Below are 23712 nucleotides of genomic sequence, written 5' to 3'. Positions count from 1 at the left end.
CTCAATCATACCTTGGTATTCAAGTTGTTTTTAGGTCTCGCCTGACCCAGCGCTTGCGCTGATCTGGCGAGACTTTAAGTAAGGGCTTCAAAAAATGCTACCGCCGGTTACAGCTTGCAGTGCATGTGCGCGGGCGTGCGCTTGAGCAGAGGCGCCATATGGCATTCCTCATGCTCATTAAGCGCATCGCTCGCCATGCGCTTGATCGCGATCACTTTCGCGGCCAGGCACACACCACTCCCTTTATACTCTCCCTTATTTTTCTTCAAACCACACCATAAGAAATAACACCTTTGGGTATTTGGGCGCTTTTATAAATCTTATTAACATTAACATTAACAATTATCATCATGTGGCGACAATCCCAGCTCTGTAACAATACTCCCACCCCCATAGCTGAAGAAATATCTTCGCCATATCGTCAACAAGACTTTCGTCCAAACCCGTCCTCACACTCACATTTGTCGCAGACCATGACTGAAGTTTGGAGAACTACTTCTGCTCCTCAGCCTGATAGATGCCCACAATAGGAGCACTAGATCGCAACCTAACAACAGGGACGGGACAAAACATAAACAGAAAGGGACCACTATCCAACAACGACAACTTCCGCTATCAATTTATTTCACCAACCACTGGCGCCCTTATGAATTTCCGCCAATCACAAGGAATCTCTTTGTGGCTGTCATTTTCCCCATATTCTGCCTAACGTCACTTTATTTATGCATTTCAGACAATTATTCCAACACGAAGTGAGCGTTTATATTGAACTCTTACGATATACAACCTCTTAAACATGAACCTTTCCTTTTGAAAAATCGTAGTCGTGTGTTCGAGAAGGGGCATACAATGGTTATATTTTTCAGTCCGCTCTCTATGTTAGTGGCGCTGCCGATTCCTGGTTCTCCTGCTGTACAGCGCAGAAAAGGCACCTTGGTTATGCTCAGCATATCCATCTTTAGCCATAGAACAGTGCCTACGGTATCCACTGAAGCGACTGGTAAGGAAGGGTTATACATAGAACACCTGTGAAAAGAACATGTTGGCTGAGGGATTCTTGGGGAAACATACCGGCTGCCGACACTGTTCTCATGGTGAGTCAGTTGGGGGAATCTAAGGTCTCCGGCTACCTCTCACAAGGACACATAACTACTGACAGTTCTGCCTCTTGCAAGGAAGCAGAGCTAGCACAGAGCCTTTGATGTGCACAGAGCAGCCAACTACTGCCACTAGGTAATGTCAGGAGCATATAAATATTTCCCATTTCCCTCTTTAAAAGTGCACACAGCTATACTCACTGCGTGGCTCCCCCGATGAGGAATGGGGCGGGGGTCGTTGCGTGGGTAGAACTGGTGCTACCTTTACAGATCATGGACATGTGGCGCTGCGACTCTGACAGAAGCACAGTTCAGTTTCAACAAGCATTGGCATAGCCAATAGGTCTCGCCTTTGTGACCTTATAAGTGTTTAGCCGTGCAACAGTTGATGCTGTTGTACCAATGATATTGTGCTGCATAACTAAATACTTATAAGGTCCCAAAGGCGAGACCTATTGGCTATGCCAATGCTTGTTTATTTGGTATTGTCTTTGTAGTTGTAGAGTTGTCCTCAAAGGTATTTCATGATCATGGGAACCATCATCCCACCCCACATGGTTGAGGTGTAACGCAGGAGCTAGTAATTAAGCCCACTCTCTGGCATATGAGTGTCTAATGGATTGTGGAATAAGGTCAGAAAAGCCAGGTAAATTCACGGTTTCCCCCTTTTAGCAATCCATTAAAAAATCAGATGGGCAGTCTTTTTCGACCAGTAGAATATCGTATCCTTGAGTGAGTTCCTGCCAAAAGAGGACATTGATAAACCTGGGTACGTCCCCCTCCAACTGTATTAAAATTTTGGATGAACGATGTGGAACGCTTCCCCTGGTACCTGGTGTTTCCATTGTGATACACAACCTCAGCGCTACTCCCACCAGACAATCTATCAGGTTCTGGTGAACTATTGTGACTTCTGCCGCGCTGTCCAGCATTATCAATGCCCATTCCCCGTTCTGAAGTGGAGTTTTCAATATGCGGGGCATGCCTGATCTTAACTCCGGCTACCTTCTTCTTTTTAGATTGAGGTTTAAATGTTTTAGATTTGTCTTCCTGTTTTATTATTTAGTCAGACGTGCGTTGTGAGTCCTTTCTTGGTTTCACGTGCTCTTCTCATCTGCTCTTTGATCGTCCTCTCTCTGAACGTTTATCGGCTGAATCCTTGATGGAACTAGAGGAACGTGTATCAGAATCATGATACCTATCAGGCAGTGTAACATTATCACGGTTGCAGAAATTGTAAAGTTTTTTCTGTAGATTCCTGTATAGGAGACCCCCCTGTGATTTTTTTTAATGCTCTTCTTTCTTATTGTCCCACTTCTTCTTCTTTGAAGAGTCGGGCGTTTGCTTAAAGCTCTCCTTTTCAGAATTACTCTTTAATTGTGGTTTTCCTGGTCTGGCTCCCTGTAGGATGCTGGGTTTGTATATGGTGCACACTTATTGCACTAATCCATGCAACCCGTACGGTGATTTTAGTAGTCTTTGGTAACCATATGAAACTCTCAAAGTAGTAGCTGTGGAAGCAGCCTTCAGTGTTAAGCAGCTTGTTTTACCAGTTTAATCATGTAGTGTAGGTTAAACGAAAAAGAACCACTCAGTGTGTATATAAAAATACTTCCATTTATTACACAACGCTCAGGAACCCATTGGTGTATCTCCTACCCGGAGATATTAACACAATACAGCAAAAACTCTTCAATAGCAGTACGGTAAGTAGCACAACATACAGTTGTCTCCAGGGGGAGATCAAACCATATATTAAGAAAGTGGGATGCAAATTGAAAACTAGGACGGGACTTGGACCAGAAGACCCAGAGGAGCCGGGGACACAAGGAACAACCCAAGGTGAGTACCCAAGAACCCAACGTAGGCTGTGTGCAGAGTGGAAACACAGCTGTGTGACCAATGGAAGTCACTGGATGAGTTGTGGTTGCAGTTCAGTAGAAGAAGGACCCTTCTTAGAGGATCCCTAAGAATTTCCTTGGAGGTCGGATGATTGGAGAGCTACCTCACCCGTGGATGCCCCGGAGACTAGGTTACCTTCACCAGGGAAGCCAGGTGTATAGGGGTGAAGAGACATCAGAAACCTCAGTAGAAGAAAATGGAAGACTTGGAGAAAAGTGCCTGTGGAGAAGAAGGTGAAGAAGTCCAGTGGAATCCAAGGGTGGATTCTGGAAGTGAAGAACCTGCAGGCATAGGGGACAGAGTCTATGCCAACCAGGAGTGACCAGGAGGCGAGGAAGAGCAATGCCAACCGATGCCACACGCTTCAGTCAAGTTGGCAGTGACCTTCTCGCTGCAGCTGTGAGGACCAGGCAACGTTTTTTAAGACCAGGAGCTGTACGCAAGCTGTCCCAAGTCGGCAGTAGATGACCAAGGGCTCGGTGTCCGGCAGGACCACCAACAAGCCTTGGTAACCGCAACTGGCATGTAGATGAAGAAGGAGCAACGTTGGGACTAGCAAGGTCCAAGGGACTTGCCGCAAGCAGGAGAGCAAAAGCATGCCCCGAGCAAGCAGGGGAGCCCACTGAAGCAGGAGACTGTCAGAAGGATCCACAGGCCAAAGGTACAGGAATCGCAAGAGGACCTTGAGCAGCTCACCAAGAAGGAAAGCCCATGGTGCAGAGGATGCGGTGGGGGCATGGCCAGCTAGCCAACATGGCAGGCACATCTTGAGAGGGCTTTGCGCTCAGGCACCCTTAATCCGACTACATTTGGCCCACGCTGCCATCCTGTGCCCCAGCTGAGCTCTAAGATGCAGCGGATGATGCAGATTCCCTGGAACTGCCCATAAACTGAATGGCTGCACCAGTGGGCGGTGAGGGGTGATCGGCTGCCTCCCGCACGGGCGGTGTGTATCCAATTCTCCGGCTGCCTCACTGAATTTCCGACCCTGTGATGAGGCGCATCCAGATTCACGCCCAGCAACAAGACTCTGCAACGGACTACTCTTGGTGCCAGGCTTCCTGTGCGTAGTGTGGCTGCAATGTCCCGAACTCACTTGGGCTCCGCAACGTCATGTAGACAAGGTGGTGCCCAGCTGAACTAGTAGGAGCATCCCGCTGTGGGCACCACCCCTCCATTGTGCTTCTGCCTTATTATTATTATTATTATTAGTTCGATTTGTAGCGCGTATGGCTGCCCCAGCAACGGGGCGTCCCAGCGCGGCCCTGACCCAGACCAGACACCAACGACAGACACAGCAGGCTTACACAATCTATAAAGAATTAGCAGGACCAGAGAACAATGTTATGTTATGTTATTCTTCATTTATAAGGCGCACAGATGCCACAGCCAAGCGGCGTCCTGGCGCTACAAAGGACAAGCAACACAACCAACACATGTAACAAGCTAACCAAGATCGCTAGACCAAAGGAAATAAGAATGATTTCACCGCTTTCCGAAAGGGAAGCAAGTCCGGAATGGATCGAACACTGAACGGCAGAGTGTTCCAAAGGCTGGCCGCCAAGACACCAAATGAGCGTCCGCCCATTCTGGCTTTTTTAAAGCGAGGGACTGTGGCCAAAAATTGACCGGTTGAACGAAGTGTTCTAGCCGGTGTGTAGTAGGAGATGGTCTGAGACAGAATAGGAGGGGAGGCCAGTTTCAGAATCTTAAAAACCAGGCACAGTACTTTAAATTTTATCCTCTGCCTAACGGGCAGCCAGTGAAGATCTAAAATGGCGCTCCTAACTGAGCAAAATTTAGGCAAACCTATCAGCATACGGGCAGCCGCGTTTTGTACGTGCTGAAGGCGTGTGAGTTCTGCTTGATTGGTGCCCAATAAGAGTGCACTGGCATAATCCAGTCTGGAAAGGATCATGGCCTGCACTATAAGTTGCCTGGTAGAGGCGTCAAAAAATTTAAGGATAGGCCTGAGACTCTGAAGAACGCCATAGCAGGTGCCCGCAACTTTCTTTGTGTGGGGGGTGAATGAAAGATTAGCATCAAGCAGAATTCCAAGATTCTTCACCTGGGTGACTGGTGTGGGAGTTGGACCGAGCTCTAAAGGCCACCAGTCGTCTCCCCAAAGATGGATTTCCTTGCCAAGCACTAAGACTTCTGTTTTTGTGGCGTTAAGTTGGAGACGATTGTCGGTCATCCAACTTGCCACCTCTCTAAGAGCTTGTTGAAAATTAGAGGAATTCAGCGTGGTAGAGCCATTAAGAGCCACAGCTAGTTGGGTGTCATCGGCGTAAGATACCATTGTGAGACCCCATTTATTGGCAACTTCCGTCAACGGTCTCACGTACAAATTGAACAGGGTCGGACTGAGTGCCGAACCCTGCGGAACTCCTTGGGAAATCGGGCGAGGGGAAGACTCGTAAGGGGGAATACAAACCTTGAACGTACGCTCGGCCAAAAAAGAACGAAACTAACCCAAGGCAGTGCCGTTTATACCCGCTTCTCTCAGCCTCAGGAGCAGGATCGGGTGGGAGACTGTGTCAAAGGCGGCACTGAGATCTAGCAGAATCAGTGCCGCCGTCTGACCAGAGTCTAACATAGTACGAAGATGTTCAACCATAGCCACCAAGGCTGTCTCAGTACTATGGCCTGCTCTAAAGCCATTCTGGGAAGGATGAAGGATACCTGTATTTAAAAGATGGTCAGATAGGATGTTATTGACGTGAGCCTCAGCAATCTTGGAGACCCATGGGAGCAAAGAGATGGGCCGGTAGTGCTCAGGCTTCGCAGGATCTAATGTGGCCTTTTTCAGTACCGGCATAACCATAGCTTGCTTCCATTTTACAGGTACCGACCCAGTACTGAGAGATAGCTTAATGAGACTGAGAAGAGACGGAAGACACAGCTCTGGCAAATCCCTGAATTGTGCGGGTCTCAGAGGGTCCATTGGAGAGCCCGACTTGACCCTCATCACCAGGGAGTCAAATTCTTCCTGAGAAGGCGCAGGAAGCACCAGTAATGGGCTAAAAGAGTCATTCATCGACGTAACAAGGTAAGAAGAAGAAGCAGGGGAGGGGAAAGATCTATAAATCGCCTCCACTTTTTCAACAAAAAATGACGCTAGTTCATCACAATGAGCCTGAGAACCGTTACCCAATGTAACGGCTTTTCTGCTAGTTACCTCTTTAAAAACTTTAAAGATTAACTTAGTTGGATTAGCACTATTCCTGAATTCTAAGGAATAGAAGGAGGCACGTGCTTTGCAGATGGCTCGATGGTATACCTTAATACTGGCTCGATAAACCTGCTTAAGAGTGACGTCATATGCCTTACGCCAAGCTCTTTCAGCCCTTTTACAGGCAACCTTGAGGAGCCTGAGAGATTCGTCATACCAAGGGCTAGAATGGCCAGGTCTGGTCTTACTCCAGCCCGCTGGAATTAAGGTGTCAAGGGCCTGGATAAGCCAGCTACAGAAATGGTCATATCCGGAGGTGACATCAGTGGGAGGGTCAGGTATGTGATGCGACAGCAACAGCTGAAAAGTCTCCAGGTTCAACTTCCGCCAAGGGCGTCTGAAAATGACAGATGTAGTGTTTCTAGGAGAAGAAGCTGCCAAAGTAATCCGAATGTCAATAAGAAAATGGTCTGTCCAGACAATTGGTTTCGGTGGCAGTGCTTCGACACAATCCAAATTCGTCAGGAAGGTGTGACCCCCAACATGCGTGGGCCCATGGATTAGCTGATGTAGCCTAAGTGCTTCCAGGTCTGTGAGAAAACTACTCACCACCGAGGATAGAGGAGCATCCATGTGAATATTAAGATCTCCAATAACACTGAAATTAGCTGATCTAAGGGCTAAGGCAGAGACTACTTCTGGAAGGGCTGACCGAAAGGCGTCGTCGGGACCAGGGGGTCTATAAATAACCAAGCCCGAAAAAGTAAACTGGGGAGTCAGCGAGATAGCGAAGTGGGCACTTTCACAGCCCGCAATGCTCACAGCGTTCCATAAGCAAGGATAGCATGTTCTTACGACCGCTGCGATCCCACCACCTCTCGAGTTACGGTGTAAGGTGTGCATAAAGTAGTCTGCAGGCAAGGCAAGGTTAATAGCCGCCGTGGCATTATCGTGCAGCCAGGTCTCTGTTAGAAACATGATATCCGGCTTTTCATCCGTGAGCACAGTAAAAATATCTAGATGATGACAGACTAGGGATCTTACGTTAAGGTGGAGTATTTTGAAGGTGGACGAGCGAGGAGGGACGAGAGGGCGGGTGGCAGAGTTACTAACAGTAACAAGGGGCTCAAACACCCTAGCGGGCATGGGCAACGGGAGTACGAAATTGCACCCAGGGCATTGGTAAGGGCCCGAAAGGGGGTCCACAGGACCATGAATACAATCACTCACCCTGTTTCTAAGGCTGCGCAGCTTAGCAGCCGTAAACATGGTCATCCCCCTGCGTAGCCCGCCGAGTCCTGCCGAGGCGCGGACGAGCGCAGACGGGCAGGACTCTGGCGCGACTCCGGCGCAGGGAGGGCGCCCACCACTGCGCGTCACCGCTGCGCGTGTGAATGGCTGATTTAAATGCGCCGGCCTTGCCTGGATAGCCCGCCTACTCCTCCAATATGTCACCCAAGAATGCCCTAGCAGTTCCCAAACCAAAATGGCGTCTGCAGGTCATCCACACTTCCCCAATGACGAGGACCCGCAAAACAGTGGTGAAGGTAACTTTTAGAGTGCAAGTATGAGGAGCATGATATGGTAAAATCAGGGAAAACAAAATAAAGACCAAAGCAAATACAAAACGGGAGTCTTAAAAGCGAATAGCGATTAGCGCTAGCGTTGTTATCAGGTAGAGGCACAGTCACCCAGTCCAGCTGACGCGAGCGAGTGCCCGGTTTAAATGCGCCGGCCTTGCCTGGATAGCCCGCCTACTCCTCCAATATGTCACCCAAGAATGCCCTAGCAGTTCCCAAACCAAAATGGCGTCTGCAGGTCATCCACACTTCCCCAATGACGAGGACCCGCAAAACAGCGGTGAAGGTAACTTTTAGAGTGCAAGTATGAGGAGCATGATATGGTAAAATCAGGGAAAACAAAATAAAGACCAAAGCAAATACAAAACGGGAGTCTTAAAAGCGAATAGCGATTAGCGCTAGCGTTGTTATCAGGTAGAGGCACAGTCACCCAGTCCAGCTGACGCGAGCGAGTGCCCGGTTTAAATGCGCCGGCCTTGCCTGGATAGCCCGCCTACTCCTCCAATATGTCACCCAAGAATGCCCTAGCAGTTCCCAAACCAAAATGGCGTCTGCAGGTCATCCACACTTCCCCAATGACGAGGACCCGCAAAACAGCGGTGAAGGTAACTTTTAGAGTGCAAGTATGAGGAGCATGATATGGTAAAATCAGGGAAAACAAAATAAAGACCAAAGCAAATACAAAACGAGAGTCTTAAAAGCGAATAGCGATTAGCGCTAGCGTTGTTATCAGGTAGAGGCACAGTCACCCAGTCCAGCTGACGCGAGCGAGTGCCCGGTTTAAATGCGCCGGCCTTGCCTGGATAGCCCGCCTACTCCTCCAATATGTCACCCAAGAATGCCCTAGCAGTTCCCAAACCAAAATGGCGTCTGCAGGTCATCCACACTTCCCCAGTGACGAGGACCCGCAAAACAGCGGTGAAGGTAACTTTTAGAGTGCAAGTATGAGGAGCATTATATGGTAAAATCAGGGAAAACAAAATAAAGACCAAAGCAAATACAAAACGGGAGTCTTAAAAGCGAATAGCGATTAGCGCTAGCGTTGTTATCAGGTAGAGGCACAGTCACCCAGTCCAGCTGACGCGAGCGAGTGCCCGGTTTAAATGCGCCGGCCTTGCCTGGATAGCCCGCCTACTCCTCCAATATGTCACCCAAGAATGCCCTAGCAGTTCCCAAACCAAAATGGCGTCTGCAGGTCATCCACACTTCCCCAATGACGAGGACCCGCAAAACAGCGGTGAAGGTAACTTTTAGAGTGCAAGTATGAGGAGCATGATATGGTAAACAACCAAGTCTTTATCGCTTTACGAAAAGGAAAGTGCTGTTGAATAGATCTAATAGAAAGCGGTAAGGAGTTCCAGAGTTTGGCGGCAAGGTTCCGAAAGGAGCGACCTCCAGCTCTGGCCTTATGGATACGAGGGACACAGACCAGCGCACAGCCCGCCGATCTCAGGGGGCGGCTGGGAGTGTAGGTTGTTAAAAGATTGGCCAGGCTCAAAGGGGCCTGCCCCGCTAAGATTTTGTGGGCCATACAGAGAGCCTTAAATTGAACATGCTTTTCCATCGGAAGCCAGTGCAGTTTAGGGAGCAAAGCCGTCACTGAGCTAGACCTAGGAAGCCCTACCAGCAAGTGCGCAGCGGCGTTCTGAACCCGCTGCAATCGTTGGATGCTGGTTCTGTTGGCGCCCAAATAAAGTACGTTCCCATAGTCCAGTCTAGACAAGATTAAGGCCTGGACTATGGTCTGACGTACCTCAGGAGGAAAAAAAACAATCACGGGTCTCAGGCCACGAAGGAGCCCAAAACACACCCCAGCAACAGACTTGGTCTGCGCATCAAAAGTCAAATCTTGGTCGAACCATATCCCAAGGTTTTTTACGACTTTCTTAGGAGAGGGTGCAGGTTTAAGGCGTTCCGGCCAGCATCCATCGGACCATACATCTTGGTCCTTCCCGAGCAGTAATATCTCGGACTTGCTGGCGTTAAGCTGCAAAAAGTTACTCGCCATCCAGTCGGCAACTGCTAAAAGATCCTCCTTAAATTTCTTTACGTTATCATAGCAATTCTTAGAAAAGGAGATCAGGAGCTGGGTGTCATCAGCATATGACACCAATGCAAGGCCTTTGCTCTTAGCTACCGCAGCCAAGGGGCGAACATAAAGATTGAACAGGAGAGGACTAAGAACAGAGCCCTGTGGAACGCCCTGCGGCAGGGCATGCTCCTGGGAAGAAAACGGAGGCATAGACACTTGAAACGACGTATCATTCAGAAAGGTGCAAAACCAGTCTAAAGCCACACCTTTGACACCAATTTCCCGCAAGCGAGTTAGTAAAATCGCATGAGAAATGGTGTCGAAGGCGGCACTAAGGTCCAATAGGACCAAAGCCACGGAATCACCCCTATTCAGACTGTCCTTGATAGCCTCCGACACTGTTAATAGGGCAGACTCAGTCCCATGATGTTCACGGAACCCATGTTGCGAAGGGTCAAGGATAGCATTATGCGCTATGTACTCTTTAAGAACAGCATTAACGTGGGACTCAGTCACCTTGGCCAGGAAGGGAAGAAGGGAAATAGGCCTGTAGTTAGCCAGTTCCCGGGGGTCCAGGGAAGGCTTCTTAAGCAGTGGCAGAACTTTTGCATGTTTCCACGCTCTGGGAACCATTGCAGAGGAAAGACATAAGTTTTCCAATCCCCGAGCCCAGGGAGAAATCACAGAGTGAAGTTGGCAAAATAAAGCAGGAGTGAGAGGGTCGGCTGGGGATCCAGACTTAATCTTCCGACAGAGAGCAAGGAACTCATCGGAAGATAAAGATGGAAAAGAAGTTAAGCTACTACCCACCAATGGGCCAGAGGAGATGAAAACCTCACTCCCCACGCCTTGATCCACCGGAGGCAGGTTCAAGTAGATCTGCTCGACCTTAGCCAAGAAGTGGTCGGCCAACTCACTACACTGCTGGTTAGAAGCAATCGGAGAAGTAACCTCAGATCCAGCACTTCTCATGCTCTTAAGTAGAGCGAATACCGACTTAGTAGGGTTAGTACTGGCCACAATTTCCTTTGCCATATATTCAGTCCGAGCCTTTCTAAGAAGATGATATTGTTTTATAGCGGCCCGGTATTCTCGCTTAGCTGAGACGCCATAGGAACGTCTCCAGACGCGTTCCAAATGCTTACAGCCCTTTTTGGCTGAAACAAGAGAGGCATCAAACCAAGAATTTGAGGACCCTCTGCTTTTTACTCCCAGACGAGCTGGGATACAAGTGTCTAAGCCAAGGCCAACCCATTCGTGGAAGCAAGATATTGAGGCCTCCACATCACATGGCATTGGAGGCCTACTCTCTGGCCGACAGTTGGCCAAGATCTAGTTTGTGCCAAGGTCGCTTCATTATGGGAGCTGGGCGAGAGGGGACTACTTTCCCCTGCAATTGTAAGGAAAAAGACACCAGATAATGATCAGACCAAGCCAGAGGAACTGGGGAAGCGACTTGTATAGATTGAAGATTTGAAAAAATAGGGTCTAACAAGTGCCCTGCCTCATGGGTACTCTTGAGAACACATTGAGTAAGCTGAAAAGCCTCCATATCAGCTAGAAAATTGGAGATCTCCGCTTTCTCGTGCAACTCAAGGTGGAGATTAAGATCCCCCACTATGGTAAAATTGGCTGCCCTACCGGCGTAGAGAGCAATCTTAGTGAGAAAGTCCTCCTTGAAACAAGTCGCAGGTCCCAGAGGGCGATAAACTAAAAGACCTGACATGGTAAAATTAGGGGACAACATAATTTTAAACATAGCACTTTCACAACCTATGATAGAATCTTTTACAAAGTTGCAACTATAAACATCTTTAATAATTATGGCAATGCCACCGCCACGCCCCCCCTTCTCTGTTTACGGTCTTCAACACATAGCCTTGAGGAAGGGCGTGCCAGGGTACGGCTAGTGAGTCCTGAGAAAGCCAGGTCTCGGTTAGAAATGCAGCATAAGGGGCCTCCTCATAAAGTAAATCAAACACTTCCGCATGATGCTTCGTGAGGGACCTGCAGTTAAAACTAAGGAACTTAAAAACCGTAACAACAGGAGCAGAAAGCATTCTGTCCAGACCAGCTAACTGAAACATACAAAATTTACACTTGAAAGGAGCAGCCTGGGGTGTCCAGCGGGTCGTAGGGCATTGTGCCTCCAGCCCCAGCAGCTCTGCATGCGAGTAACTAATGTGCTTGGTAGGAATTTGAGCAGGGTGCCCGGCGACCAGCGACGACCTCGCTCCCCCTTCTTCCTTCCGGTGCGCTGCGGGTGCGGGATTGGGGCCCACGAACAGACATCACCAATCTCAGTGCTGAAGCGCATGTGACCGCTTTGGAATGGAACACATCAATACGAATGTAATTGTTAGCACACTTTCAGCCACACCAACAAACTCCATTGGACCGACCACCGCTGCATCCACTTCTCCTTCGAGAAAAACACCGCACACAACCACCCACCACGAATACCCCACTGCAGCTGGAACAGGGTCACTGCAGACCAGCTTATCACCACCCTCGCCCGAGACCCACAAACCAACCACACCGACACCAACACAGCCGCTCGCAACCTCAGGCAATGGATCGACGACTGCGCCAACACTCTAGCCCCGATCAAGAAACCCTCAAACAGATGCACTGACAGAAGGGCCATCTGGTTCACCGCCGACCTCCAAACATCCAAACAGACCTGCCGAAGACTCGAGAAGAAATGGCGCCTCGAGCAAACACCAGACAACCATGCAGCCCTCAAGAACGCCTGCCGCAGGCACCACCAACTCATCCGAACCACAAAAAGGACCTCCTTCAAGGAACGCATCGACAACAACGCGCACAACAGCAAAGAGCTCCTCAACATCGTGAAGGAACTCGCCAACCCCAGCCCCAGCCCCAGCTCCAGCTCCAACGACATCCCGCCATCACAAGACCTCTGCGACTCCCTAGCCACCTTTTTCCGCCGCAAGATCATAGACATCCACAACAGCTTCATCACTCAACCCCCCCTTACAGCCACCAAGACCGCAGACTAACCGCCCCCGGGTCACACCGGCCTCCGGTCACACCGGCCTCCTGGAACCACATCAACGATGAAGACACCCTCAAAACCATGAACACCATCCACTCCGGCTCACCGTCAAACCCCTGCCCCACCACATCTTCAGCAAAGCGAGCTCCATCATCGCACCCCAACTTCGAAAGATCCTCAACAGCTCGTTCGAGACCGCCACCTTCCCGGAAAGCTGGAAACACGCAGAGATCAACGCCCTACTCAAGAAACCCAAAGCAGACCCTAAGGACCTCAAGATCTTCCAGCCCATCTCCCTGCTACCATTCCCGTCGAAAGTCATCGAGAAGATAGTCAACAGACAACTGACTCGATTCCTAGAAGAGAACAACACCCTGGACTCATCCCAGTCTGGATTCCGCAGCAACCACAGCACTGAAACCTCCCTCATCGCCGCCACCGACGACATCAGGATCCTGCTGAACTTTGGCAAAACAGCGGCCCTCATCCTCCTAGACCTCTCGGCCACCTTCGACACAGTCTGCCACCACACCCTACACACACGCCTCCACACCGCAGGGATCTGCGACAAGGCGCTGGACTGGATCACCTCCTTCCTCACCGTCAGAATCCAGAGAGTCCGCCTCGCTCCATTCTGATCCGAAGCCACCAAGACCATCTGCGGCGTACACCCAGGGATCATCTCTCAGCCCAACCCTCTTCAACGTCTACATGACACCACTCGCCAACCTCATCCGATCGCACAACCTCAACATCGTCTCATACGCCGATGACACTCAGCTAATCCTCTTCCCTCACCAAAGACCCCGCCACCGCCAAAACCAACTTCCACGAAGGAATGAAGGCCGTCCTGCCTAGCAAACCAGGCCAGGATAACCAATTAGAGACTACAAAGAATCTCTTGGTGTACCCCCAGATGAGTACCTCAGATGATCATCAATTGCCAAGGAGGAGGAAATGAGGACCAGGGACTCAGTAGGTGCAGAGTGTCAGTCAATATCCTGAAGATTGCCCAAGGGGGAGAATCGATTGCTTAGAGGGATCGTGGGGGGGCCCTCTTGAGTACGCATTTGGCACTCCAGCCTGGTTGATTCTATTAACCCCTGACACATACTATGGACGGGCCTGTAGGAAAACCCTAGAGGCAGGGCTCTTATTCGGTCTTGAGAACCAACCAGGTGGTTAAGGGCGACGAGTAATTTTTCCACCAGCAAAGGCCTTCTAAACTTAATTACGACACAATCCCCAGTAGAAGATTTCGGTTCACCGCCCACCTATGGCACTCATCTTATTGTCAGGATTTCTCTAGAGAGGTCATCTGACCATCCTGAATTTTCCTTAATCCAATGGATTATCTTGGGTGTTAGATCCACCCAGTTATCCCTATTTGGATGTAAAAGTGGGACTTGGTCCAAAACAATAACTAAAGGAGTGAACTCTGGGGGTAAATGTGTCAATTGGAGATCAGTAAGGTTATAAATATCTGGCTTCGGCACGAGGGGTTGCTGGAAATTAAAAGACGGAGCAGATTTAAAGTTGGCGGGTTCAATTGTGCCCACAAAGCTGTCTCTTGTAAGCGGACGACCCACAGGGGGAGCTGGAATAATATTGGCCCCTAGCGAGGAGACGTCATTAACATGAGTATCACGAGCCTTTGATTTAGAGCGGACAGGATGGTTCTAGGGGCATCAGCTAAATGCGGCCCAGCCTAATAATAGCTGGGCAAATCAAGATTTTGCCCGTCAACTGCTCAATTTTCACCATCATTTCAGACCAGAAGCCCTTCAATATAGACTCTAGTTGGTCAAACAGTCCATCACAATGTACCTTAACAATGGAATTTAAAAAAAAAAAGGAGATGGATCTTGTGCTTTCAGCCTGCTGAACATTAATAGCAGAGGGACAACCTGACTTGTTGGAAGACGTTGAATAAAAGGATTATTGGGTGAGGTTTTCAGTTTTAGAGGGACCTGCTTGCTCTTCCGGATTCTCTTTGTAGGGGGTGAGTTTGACTAAGAGGGGGTCGGAAATGGCCTCATTAGTCTCCAGAGAGGTGCTAAGAACCACGCACTGGTTACTGGTTTGGCCATTGCCAGTGCCTGTGACTGTTCTCTAGTTAGGATTGTTTGAAGGCTCTTCCCTCCCCTCAACAATGGCATGGGGTTTCCCAATAGGGCAGTAAGGACTTCCTGTAGTGCTAGCTGGGAGATTTAAGGACTGCGCACGTCAATTCTCTCCTCCACTAAGCCAATTTCAGAATAAATTGTTCCCATAACGGTGGACAGATTGTTGGTGTTCAACGGCGCAAGGGCTTTTGAGAGTTCTTTCCCTACTATGAATGATGTAGATTTTCTTTTTCCCATGGCCCCACGGTGGAAAGTAAATTGGGCTTAAATAATAACATAACAAACCAGCTAAAATAGTCCAACCGCAGGAACAAAAGTACTACTCTCCAGCAGGGCCAAGCAGATTGCATTGCCCGGCCTCTTCCTGGCGATGACAGTACTGGTAAGAGCAGGGGAACACAGTGAGGGTCTGGGCTGGCACTGACAGGAGAAGAGACAGCGCTGCTTCTCGGAGCTGTAGTGTTGTTCCAGCAGCTCCATCAGAAAGGCTCTTTCAGTACCTGTGCAACTTTCCGCAGAAGGCAGGTCGAGCCCTGAGGGGTAGGTGGGTAATGGTGGGTTAGCTGGGGATGTCCGAAGCAACAGGGCAGTGGGGGCTTGGCATCCTGGTGATGTGTGAGGGGCATAGGCTCCTATGAATCTGCAAGTCACACTGGACTCACATCGGCCGCCTCGGCTCGCTACTGGGGACCTGGCACCTAGCGCACAATGCGCTTGCCACCTCTCACACATCTAACCTCCACTGGCCTCCAGGCACAGAGCTGTAGTACCACTCCCAGCGCTGGAAGAAACAACTCAGATTGCTCTTGATGGTGAAGGAGCAGCAGAATATGGCGGACTCCAGCCTAACAGGCTGCGGTGACTCCTCTCTTTTTTGGGGGAATCCCCTGAAGAAAGCCCTGAAAAGGGCTAGAGATGCAGCAGCAAGGAGACTATGCTGCCTCTGCCATTCAGAACTACCAGCGTGACCGGCATCAGGCAGAGCAAACAGTGGGTCAGTACACCGCCAGCAGAGGCTAACTGGATCTAATTCAGGTAGGGCAATGCTGCAGCATCCAGAACAATGGTGGTGTATAAGCACCTCTGCTACCGTGGCTTCTCCTGCCTACTTTGCGCGTGCTCGAACACCAGTATGCTGGGGCTCAAAACTGGTGTAATGCAGCATCCTTGGCTGGCGTGGCATGACTCCGCGTGATATGGCGCTCTTCCTTCAGCCTCTTTAGTCCGCAGCCACTTCTACTACTTCCGCTGGGTTCCTCTATGAGCACTCCTCATCAAGATAGTCCTATTACTCGAAGACTGTCTGGATAAGTTGGAAGAGCTGCAAAACTGCTTGAAGATGCCAGGCCTAACAGGATTATCCAAAGAGACGCGTACATCATGAAAGATTCAACGTTAGAGAACTGGGGCTGGATGGTTGGAACTGGTTGTTCGACCCACCCAACAGTTTAAGAATTTTCAACAAGTACAAGCCCATCCTGTTGCTTTATATTTTGAAGCCTGAGTAAAGATAGGTGAGAAAGTCTTACAGAATTCCATCATGCATGTATGGTTCTGTAGGCTGTATCTCTGTGCTCAGAGGGGAGACCAAAAATAACAACCATGAAGATGGAGAAGTGGCTGCTGCTATATTCCAGTGCTCTGAGATCAAGGGATGTTTAAAATGTGAATCCCACCACGCAGATCATGCACAAAACACAATTTTGTTATCGGCTTACCCTACTGGCATGAAGTCGGCAGTCTGCAAGGAATAGGTTGGAAGCTCCTTTGGAACCCCAGTGCAGTTTGGAAAGACCAGGTTGGATCTTCTTGTCAAGGAACCGGATCCTCTCCCGAAATAAGCCTCTCTCTTCTGGAGATAGCGCAGCAATGATTCTGAGAGGGAGAGATAAACAGGGTTAGCTAAATGCTTATTTGTGAGCAACTCTAATCAACCAGGGAGTTCAAAGCTTCTCACAGTACATGGATAGTCAATCGACATCATGGGTGTTAATGAGAGTGGTTCTGTTATGCCTCCCTCTGAGACTCCGAGGAGGAAATATCAAAAGCACAGTGGAATTTATCTGAATCTTTATACAGAGTACACATCCCAATAGTACATACTTTGATGCCCATTTCAAACTTATGGGCTCTCTTAAAATCATGGTAAGTGCAACCTTATTTTGAACTCTATTGTACCTCTCCAACGCAGGCCAAGTGGCCCACAGTAGACCTCGATCTCAAACCAGTTTGCGACCTACTGCTAGGCCAAGTTACCATCAACCTCTAAATGTAGTTAGGACTCCAGAAAAGAAAAGTGACCTCCTTCACATCTAGACTACCAGCATTTCAGGCCTTGTTCCAAAAACCACATCTGTGACTTTAGCACACAAACAGAAGTACATGTATGGAACATATGTATGACCCAGATAAGCCCCAAAAGCTTCCATGACACCCAACCAGGATGGGACTTCACCAAATTAGGAAAAACACCACCCAATTGCCAGCCTCACTCTGATCCCTCTTTTTTTAACTGGGTTGTAATTTCCACAACCAGGCTTCGAGCCAGCCTTTTCCTCCCACCAGAAAGACTGAAGCCTCATCCTCACATCCATCAAATGCAAAGTCATGCCCAAACCTAGTCTTGAACGAAAACATGTCTGTGATCTCAAACCATGCCTCCAAAATTGTCAGTGAACACAAACCCATAGTGACCCCCTTGAACTAAGCTATTATAGCTCAAATCGGACCTCATAATGAGAAACACTGCTTTCAGGTTTCATGGGGGGGTGCAGGAGAGCAGGCGTGTAAGATGGCCGCACTGCCATGAGGCTCCTGCAGCCATGGGGGACTATCTGCCATAATCCTGCTCCAATTGTCCCCATCAAGCAGCAAACTACCATTGGCCACCGCGCTAGCGGTGTGGGGGATCACCACATACCCTTGCTGACTGTAGAGTGCGGAGCCAACCCGGCAGCCCTCGTATATCGCCGTGGACCGCGAGGTGGTAATGGCGGCCTGCTGACAAAACGGCACATCTGGCAGACCTGCTAGGAGCTGGTGAGTGGCGGCGGGGTAAACCGCTGGCCCCATTGCCTTGACAGGAGCCATTGAGCGAGACCCCCATGCCGATCTCGTTCTGGCCATAGCAGTGGGCGGCCTCTGCAGAGACCTATGCTTGGTGGCGGCTGCCGTGGCCTGGTTGCAGCCTACTGCTCCTGACGGTGCTGTTGTCATGCCTCAGGGTGTACTGAGGCTTGGGGCCTGTTGATCGACTGCGGCTGCAATCGGCTGCAGTGCGCTGGTTATTGCCCGCACACACCAGAAAGCAGTAAGAAACCTAGCTGCCTGCGGCTGCATGGTGAAAGATTGGCACACTGAATCACAGGAGTGCATGGGGATGAGAGGACGAATGGCACATTTACTGAAGCGCTGGATTCTGAAACTATCAAAAGACACTGGTGGTGAATGAGCGCATTGGAGTCTGGATGCAGCGACCCCACTATGAATACTGACAGGCGGCTCCTCCATAGGGGCGTGGGGGCGTTGCCCAAATGCTTTCTCGCAGTGCGAGAAGCAGAAACATAAAATGGTAAAACTACCATCTTATGTTTCTGCTTCTCGCACTGCAAGAAAGCAGAAGTGCCTGGTTGGCGGCGGGAAGGTGGGCGGTCCTGCTCAAGGGCGAGGGGGGGGTGGAGTGGCTTGCCACTGTTGTGGATACTGACTGTTTGGTCGGCCCCAGGGCCGACCAAACCAGTCATGCACACTCTCCCTTTTTAGGTCGAGCCTGTAACAGCGCATGCGCTGTTCTGGCGAAGACTTTATGTTAGGGCTTTTGAAATCTCACCACACGTTCGTGTGTGTGGTTTTGTTTTCGTCGCAGGCTATTGAGCTTAGAGTGCATCTTTCTAAGAAAGACAGCACACAATTGTGCAAAGGCGGGCGCATGACCCGCCTTTGCTCCGCCCATGGCCTATTGGTTGCGGTTACCCGCACAGGCCACATCTGTTTTCAATTATCGTGCCCAGACACGGGCACGATAATTGAAAACAGATCGCTCGTTGTGGCGCGGGCACCACTCGCGGGCTTGTCTTTTTAAATGTCTTTTTAGTGTTGTGGGTAATGCCGCAGTAACTAAATTTCCCACCAATTTTCCAATCTTTGCTCCAAAATACCAGCTCTGATGTGATTTACACAAAGATAATGTCTTTGCATACCCGCAAGGCTTGAAGACAGTCATGAAAATGTGTGGCACTTGACATGGCTGAAATCAACTTAGCAAATAAATCTGCCCCTCATTAACTGGCTCTGCTGCTTGTTATGAATGTGCCTGTTTGTATGCGTGGTTGTACCTGTTAGTGTGCCCGCGCCTGTCAGAGAGTTGGTTTGTGTGTTGGTGTTCTTCCCTGTGTGTAAGGAGGCTGCTGTGGAACTTGGAGCCCTGGTGTGTAATGAGGACAGACGCTGGCGTCTGTTGGGTTGGGGTCCGTCAGCCCGAGCTATCTTGGCTTTGTAAACCTTTCAGGTGTCCCTGCACACCCATCACCTCCCAGGTCCACGGAGCTCTGACAGAACTCGGACTGTCCAACCCCTTGGCCCCTTACTCCCAGCTCGTCCCTCAGACTACCCTCTACACCCCGCCTTCATCTCCCTGACCGCACACGTATGCCCCGCCCTCACTGGCCCCTCTCACTGTAAAAAACCTGTGCCCCGCCCTCACCTACCCCTCTAACTGTACACACCTGTGCTCCGCTCCCAGATTTACCTGACTGTACGCATGTATGGCCCGATCCCGGATCTACTTGAATCCACACCTATGCCCCGCCCCAGATTCCCTTGACTGTCCCTACCTATGCCCTGCCCCACCCCCAGCTCCCTTTCATTACACATCTATGTGTCTCTCTCGTCATATCAAGGACAATGATCTTCTTGACAATTCCCAGTCCGGCTTCATTCAAAACTGCAGCGCTGAAACAGCCCTGCTGCAAGTGATTGATGACGCGCTGCGGATACTCGATTTGGGGGAGTCTTGTCTTCTAATTCTCCTTGACCTTTCTGCAGCCTTTGACACTGTCAATCACAACACTCTCCTTAATACTCTTCAACAGAGAGTGGGCATGGAGGGTACTGTGCTTAAATGGTTTGCCTCCTTCCTCTCTGATAGATCCCAAATGATCAAAATAGCGAACAGTCTTTCATCTCCTTTGGCGGTCGGTCAAGATGTTCCTCAAGGCTCTATACTTGCACCCACATTGTTCAATCTCTATTTAGAACCATTTGGGAAATCCCCTTAGTAAATCCGGGATCCACTATCATCTCTATGCGGACGACACTCAAATCTACCTTAAGGTGGCCTCCACTCACGATCTCTCCATCCTAAGCTCTACTCTCGACTCCATTCAAAACTGGATGTTAACTCATCAACTGATTCTGAATCCCTCCAAAACTGAATTCCTCCTCCTCTCCTCCTCACTTTCTCCTCCCCCGTTCAATCATGGATGGATCAGATGAATCTACTTAATAATAAACCCATCATTGTCGACAGCATAAAATCCCTTGGTGTCATACTCGACAAAAAACTCAATCTACTCTCCCACATCAATTCCATTGCAATGTTTGCTCGATGCCAACTGCGCCTTCTTTGGGGGATTCGTCGCTTCTTCCCGGAGCAAGACCTTAAAACCCTGGTCCAATCGCTGGTTCTCTCCAGATTGGACTACTGCAATTCTCTTCTTACTGGCCTCCCCAAATCCCACCTGTCCCCCCTTAAGTCTGTTCTCCATTCAGCAGTTCGTTTCATATATGGGGCCAAAAGAAGCGACAACATCACACCCATTTTATCCACCCTCCGTTGGCTTCCCATCGAGGCAAGATCTATCTACAAGACTGCCTGTATCACCCACAAAGCCTTGCACTCATCCTCCCCTCGCTACCTGGCGAATAAACTGAAACTCTCTGGAGGCTCTAGACCATCACGTAATGTGGAAAATGTATTGCTTGAACCTCCCACTTTCAAGAAGGAAAGATCGATGGCCCAATCCTTTTCAGGCAACGCAGTGAGAATCTGGAACTCACTTCTGCCTCAGCTTCGGACCACCACCTCTTCCCAGTCCTTCAAAACGGACCTCAAAGTTCTCCTCCTTCAAAGACACTTCCAAATTTAATTCACGCCCTCTATTATCTGAAGGAAGTCCTTCCATTATAGGAATTTCTGTTCTCCATGCCTATAGAAGTGCCTTCCCAGTGTGTTCTTGTGTTTTGAGTGTCTGCCATTTGTAGCAGTACTATACCTCTACTTGTACTTTGTACGCTTTTGAAACATGCACACATGTCACTTTTTCCTTTTGTAACTTATCGTTTGCTACCTCTTGTATTTTTTTTTGTTGCTCTTGATACTTGCACAATTGTCACTATTGCCTCATGTAACGTAACGTTTGCTTTTGTAACATGCTCACTTGTAATTTTCTCCTCATGTATCAGTACTGTTCCTATTGTGAAGCGCTCTGACACCTTCGGGTAAAGTCCGCGCTATATAAAAACGCATAAAATAAATAAGTAACTATGCGCTGCCCACATCTCCCTGACACTACACACCTATGCTCCGCCGCTGATCTCCCTGACTGTTCACACCTATGCGGTGCACCAGATCTCACTTGCTCACTGACTGTACCACACCTATGCCCCGCCCTTCCAAGGCCCCTCTGACTTTTTACACCTATGCCCAGCACCTAGATTTCCAGGGCTGTATACATATATGCCCTGCCCTCTACAGGACTCTGTGGATGTGCAAACCTATGCTGCGCCCTTCATCACCCTGACTTCACAATTATGCCCTGTCCCAAATCTCCTTGACTGTTCACACCTTTGCTTCGCCCTCTGATCTACAGAGCTGTATACATGTATGCCCGCCATCTACAGGACTCTGTGGATGTGGACACCTATGCCCCACCCCCAGATTCCCTTGACTGTTCCCATCTATGCCCTGCCTCACAGCTCCCTGCCATTACATACACAGATGTCCCTGACACTACACTCCAATATTCCGCACCTGATCTACCTGGCTGTTCCCACCTATGCGATGCATCAGATCTTTCTGACTGTTGTACAGAGTTCACACATATGCCCCGCCCTCTCCAGAACTCGGTGGTAGTACACACCTGTTCACGTGCATGCCTTTCACTGTCTGTGCCCCTCTACACCTATGTCCCGACTCCGGATCTCCCTTATGGTTCACACGTATGCCCCGCCCCCTGGATCACCCTGACGGTTCACACATATGCCCCCCCCCCCAGCACCCTGCCAGTTCACACGTATGCCCCGCCCCCTGGATCTCCCTGACGGTTCACAAATATGCCCCCCCCCCCATCACACTGACGGTTCACACTTATGCCCCGGCCCCTCGATCTCCCTGACGGTTCACACGCATGCTTTGCCCCATTTGTCGCTGGCAGTTCACAGATATATCTCGCACTCCCCAGGTCCATCTGACTGTACAAGTTCCGCCTGAGTGTCCCCCTATGCCCCGCCTCCTAGTCCTTCTAGTTCTCCTCCACTATTCCCCACACCCCAGGCCTCACCCCATGTCTCTCTGACTGCACTCCACTGTGCTCCGCCCCAGGTACCTCCGACAGGACCCCTATGCCGCACACCCCTGGTCCATCTGATTCAAAGGCAGCTCGCTGACCTCTGAACTCGAGTTCAAGGTCACGTGTGTCACCGAGGACCTTCTCCTGGCTGCATCAATGCTAATGCTCCCATCTCTGATACATAAACCTTTGAAGCATAATGATTGGGCGACTGAATAGATAATTTAGTCGAGTTCTGCAGAAGGACCTGCCTCAAGGCGCTCTTTAGCCTCTAGCCTATGCAGGGAGCATAGAAAAGGAGCAACTGGTCACTTCCGAAGCGAAGCAAACGGCTTATGTAAATTGACATCTGATCTTTTCATTATAAGAACATCAAACATGGCTTGGACCAATAACTTTGCTTGGGCGTATGCATTTGGAATGCTCTAACGAATCTCCTGGAAACTTATAGTATGCAATTTATAACATAAATGTAAATGCTATATATATTTTTTTTGATTTAAAAGTAGCTGAATTTAGCCCACTTTCCTGCCTTCCCAAACGGAGACCAAATAGGTTACTTAGCGAAGATCACACAATGACCCAGATTTTGTAACACCGAAGCAGTGCTGAGCGGGCATAGTCTGCGCGTTGTGACCGGAATAATACTTGTGCAGCACCACATTTGTAACGAGTAGCACGCCGATGACGTCATTGGGTACACTCCTGCTAAAAATGCTGTCTCAGAATGATGTTAAGCATTGTGCTACGGTGCAAGGGCAACCCGGCTTTGTCTTGTTTGAGATTTATACTAGTGGTTCGGCCTCCACAGCAAAAACTCATAAGAACAAGCATTGGCATAGCCAATAGGTCTCGCCTTTGGGACCTTATAAGTGTTTAGTTATCCAGCACAATATCCTTGGTGCAACAACATCAAGTGTTGCATGGCTAAACACTTATAAGGTCCCAAAGGCCAGACCTATTGGCTATGCTAATGCTTGTTCTCTATGTAGGCTGCATGCATACATAGAGAAAATGGCCTCCAAACATGCCCCCGCTGGGGCGTTCTTTGCTGCGCCACACCAATCAGCGTTGTGATTGGCTTAGGGTAAGGGACGGAGGCTGCCTGATTACTGTTCCTGCAGGAAAGCAGCAGGAACATGCGGGACCCGGCTGTACCATTACACCGTCCAGGAGCGGAGGCGGCTCGGAACCCGGCGGTAAGGTACGTTTT

General features: G+C 49.6%; 1 protein-coding gene across 1 annotated transcript in view; it reads right to left on the bottom strand.

Moving 5' to 3' along the window:
- The window catches only part of DNAH2 (dynein axonemal heavy chain 2), a 2945517-nt gene that overhangs the window by 2475467 nt on the left and 446338 nt on the right, over positions 1-23712 (bottom strand). The window contains exon 16 of the mRNA XM_085638712.1: positions 16650-16806. Within this exon, the coding sequence (XP_085494838.1) occupies positions 16650-16806 (157 nt within the window). The remainder of the gene's footprint in view (positions 1-16649; positions 16807-23712) is intronic.

Source organism: Triturus cristatus, chromosome 12 (assembly GCF_964204655.1).
Source record: "Triturus cristatus chromosome 12, aTriCri1.1, whole genome shotgun sequence".
NCBI lineage: Eukaryota > Metazoa > Chordata > Amphibia > Caudata > Salamandridae > Triturus > Triturus cristatus.
Note: the sequence above shows the minus strand (reverse complement) of the source record. Positions and strands in the feature narration are given on the sequence as shown.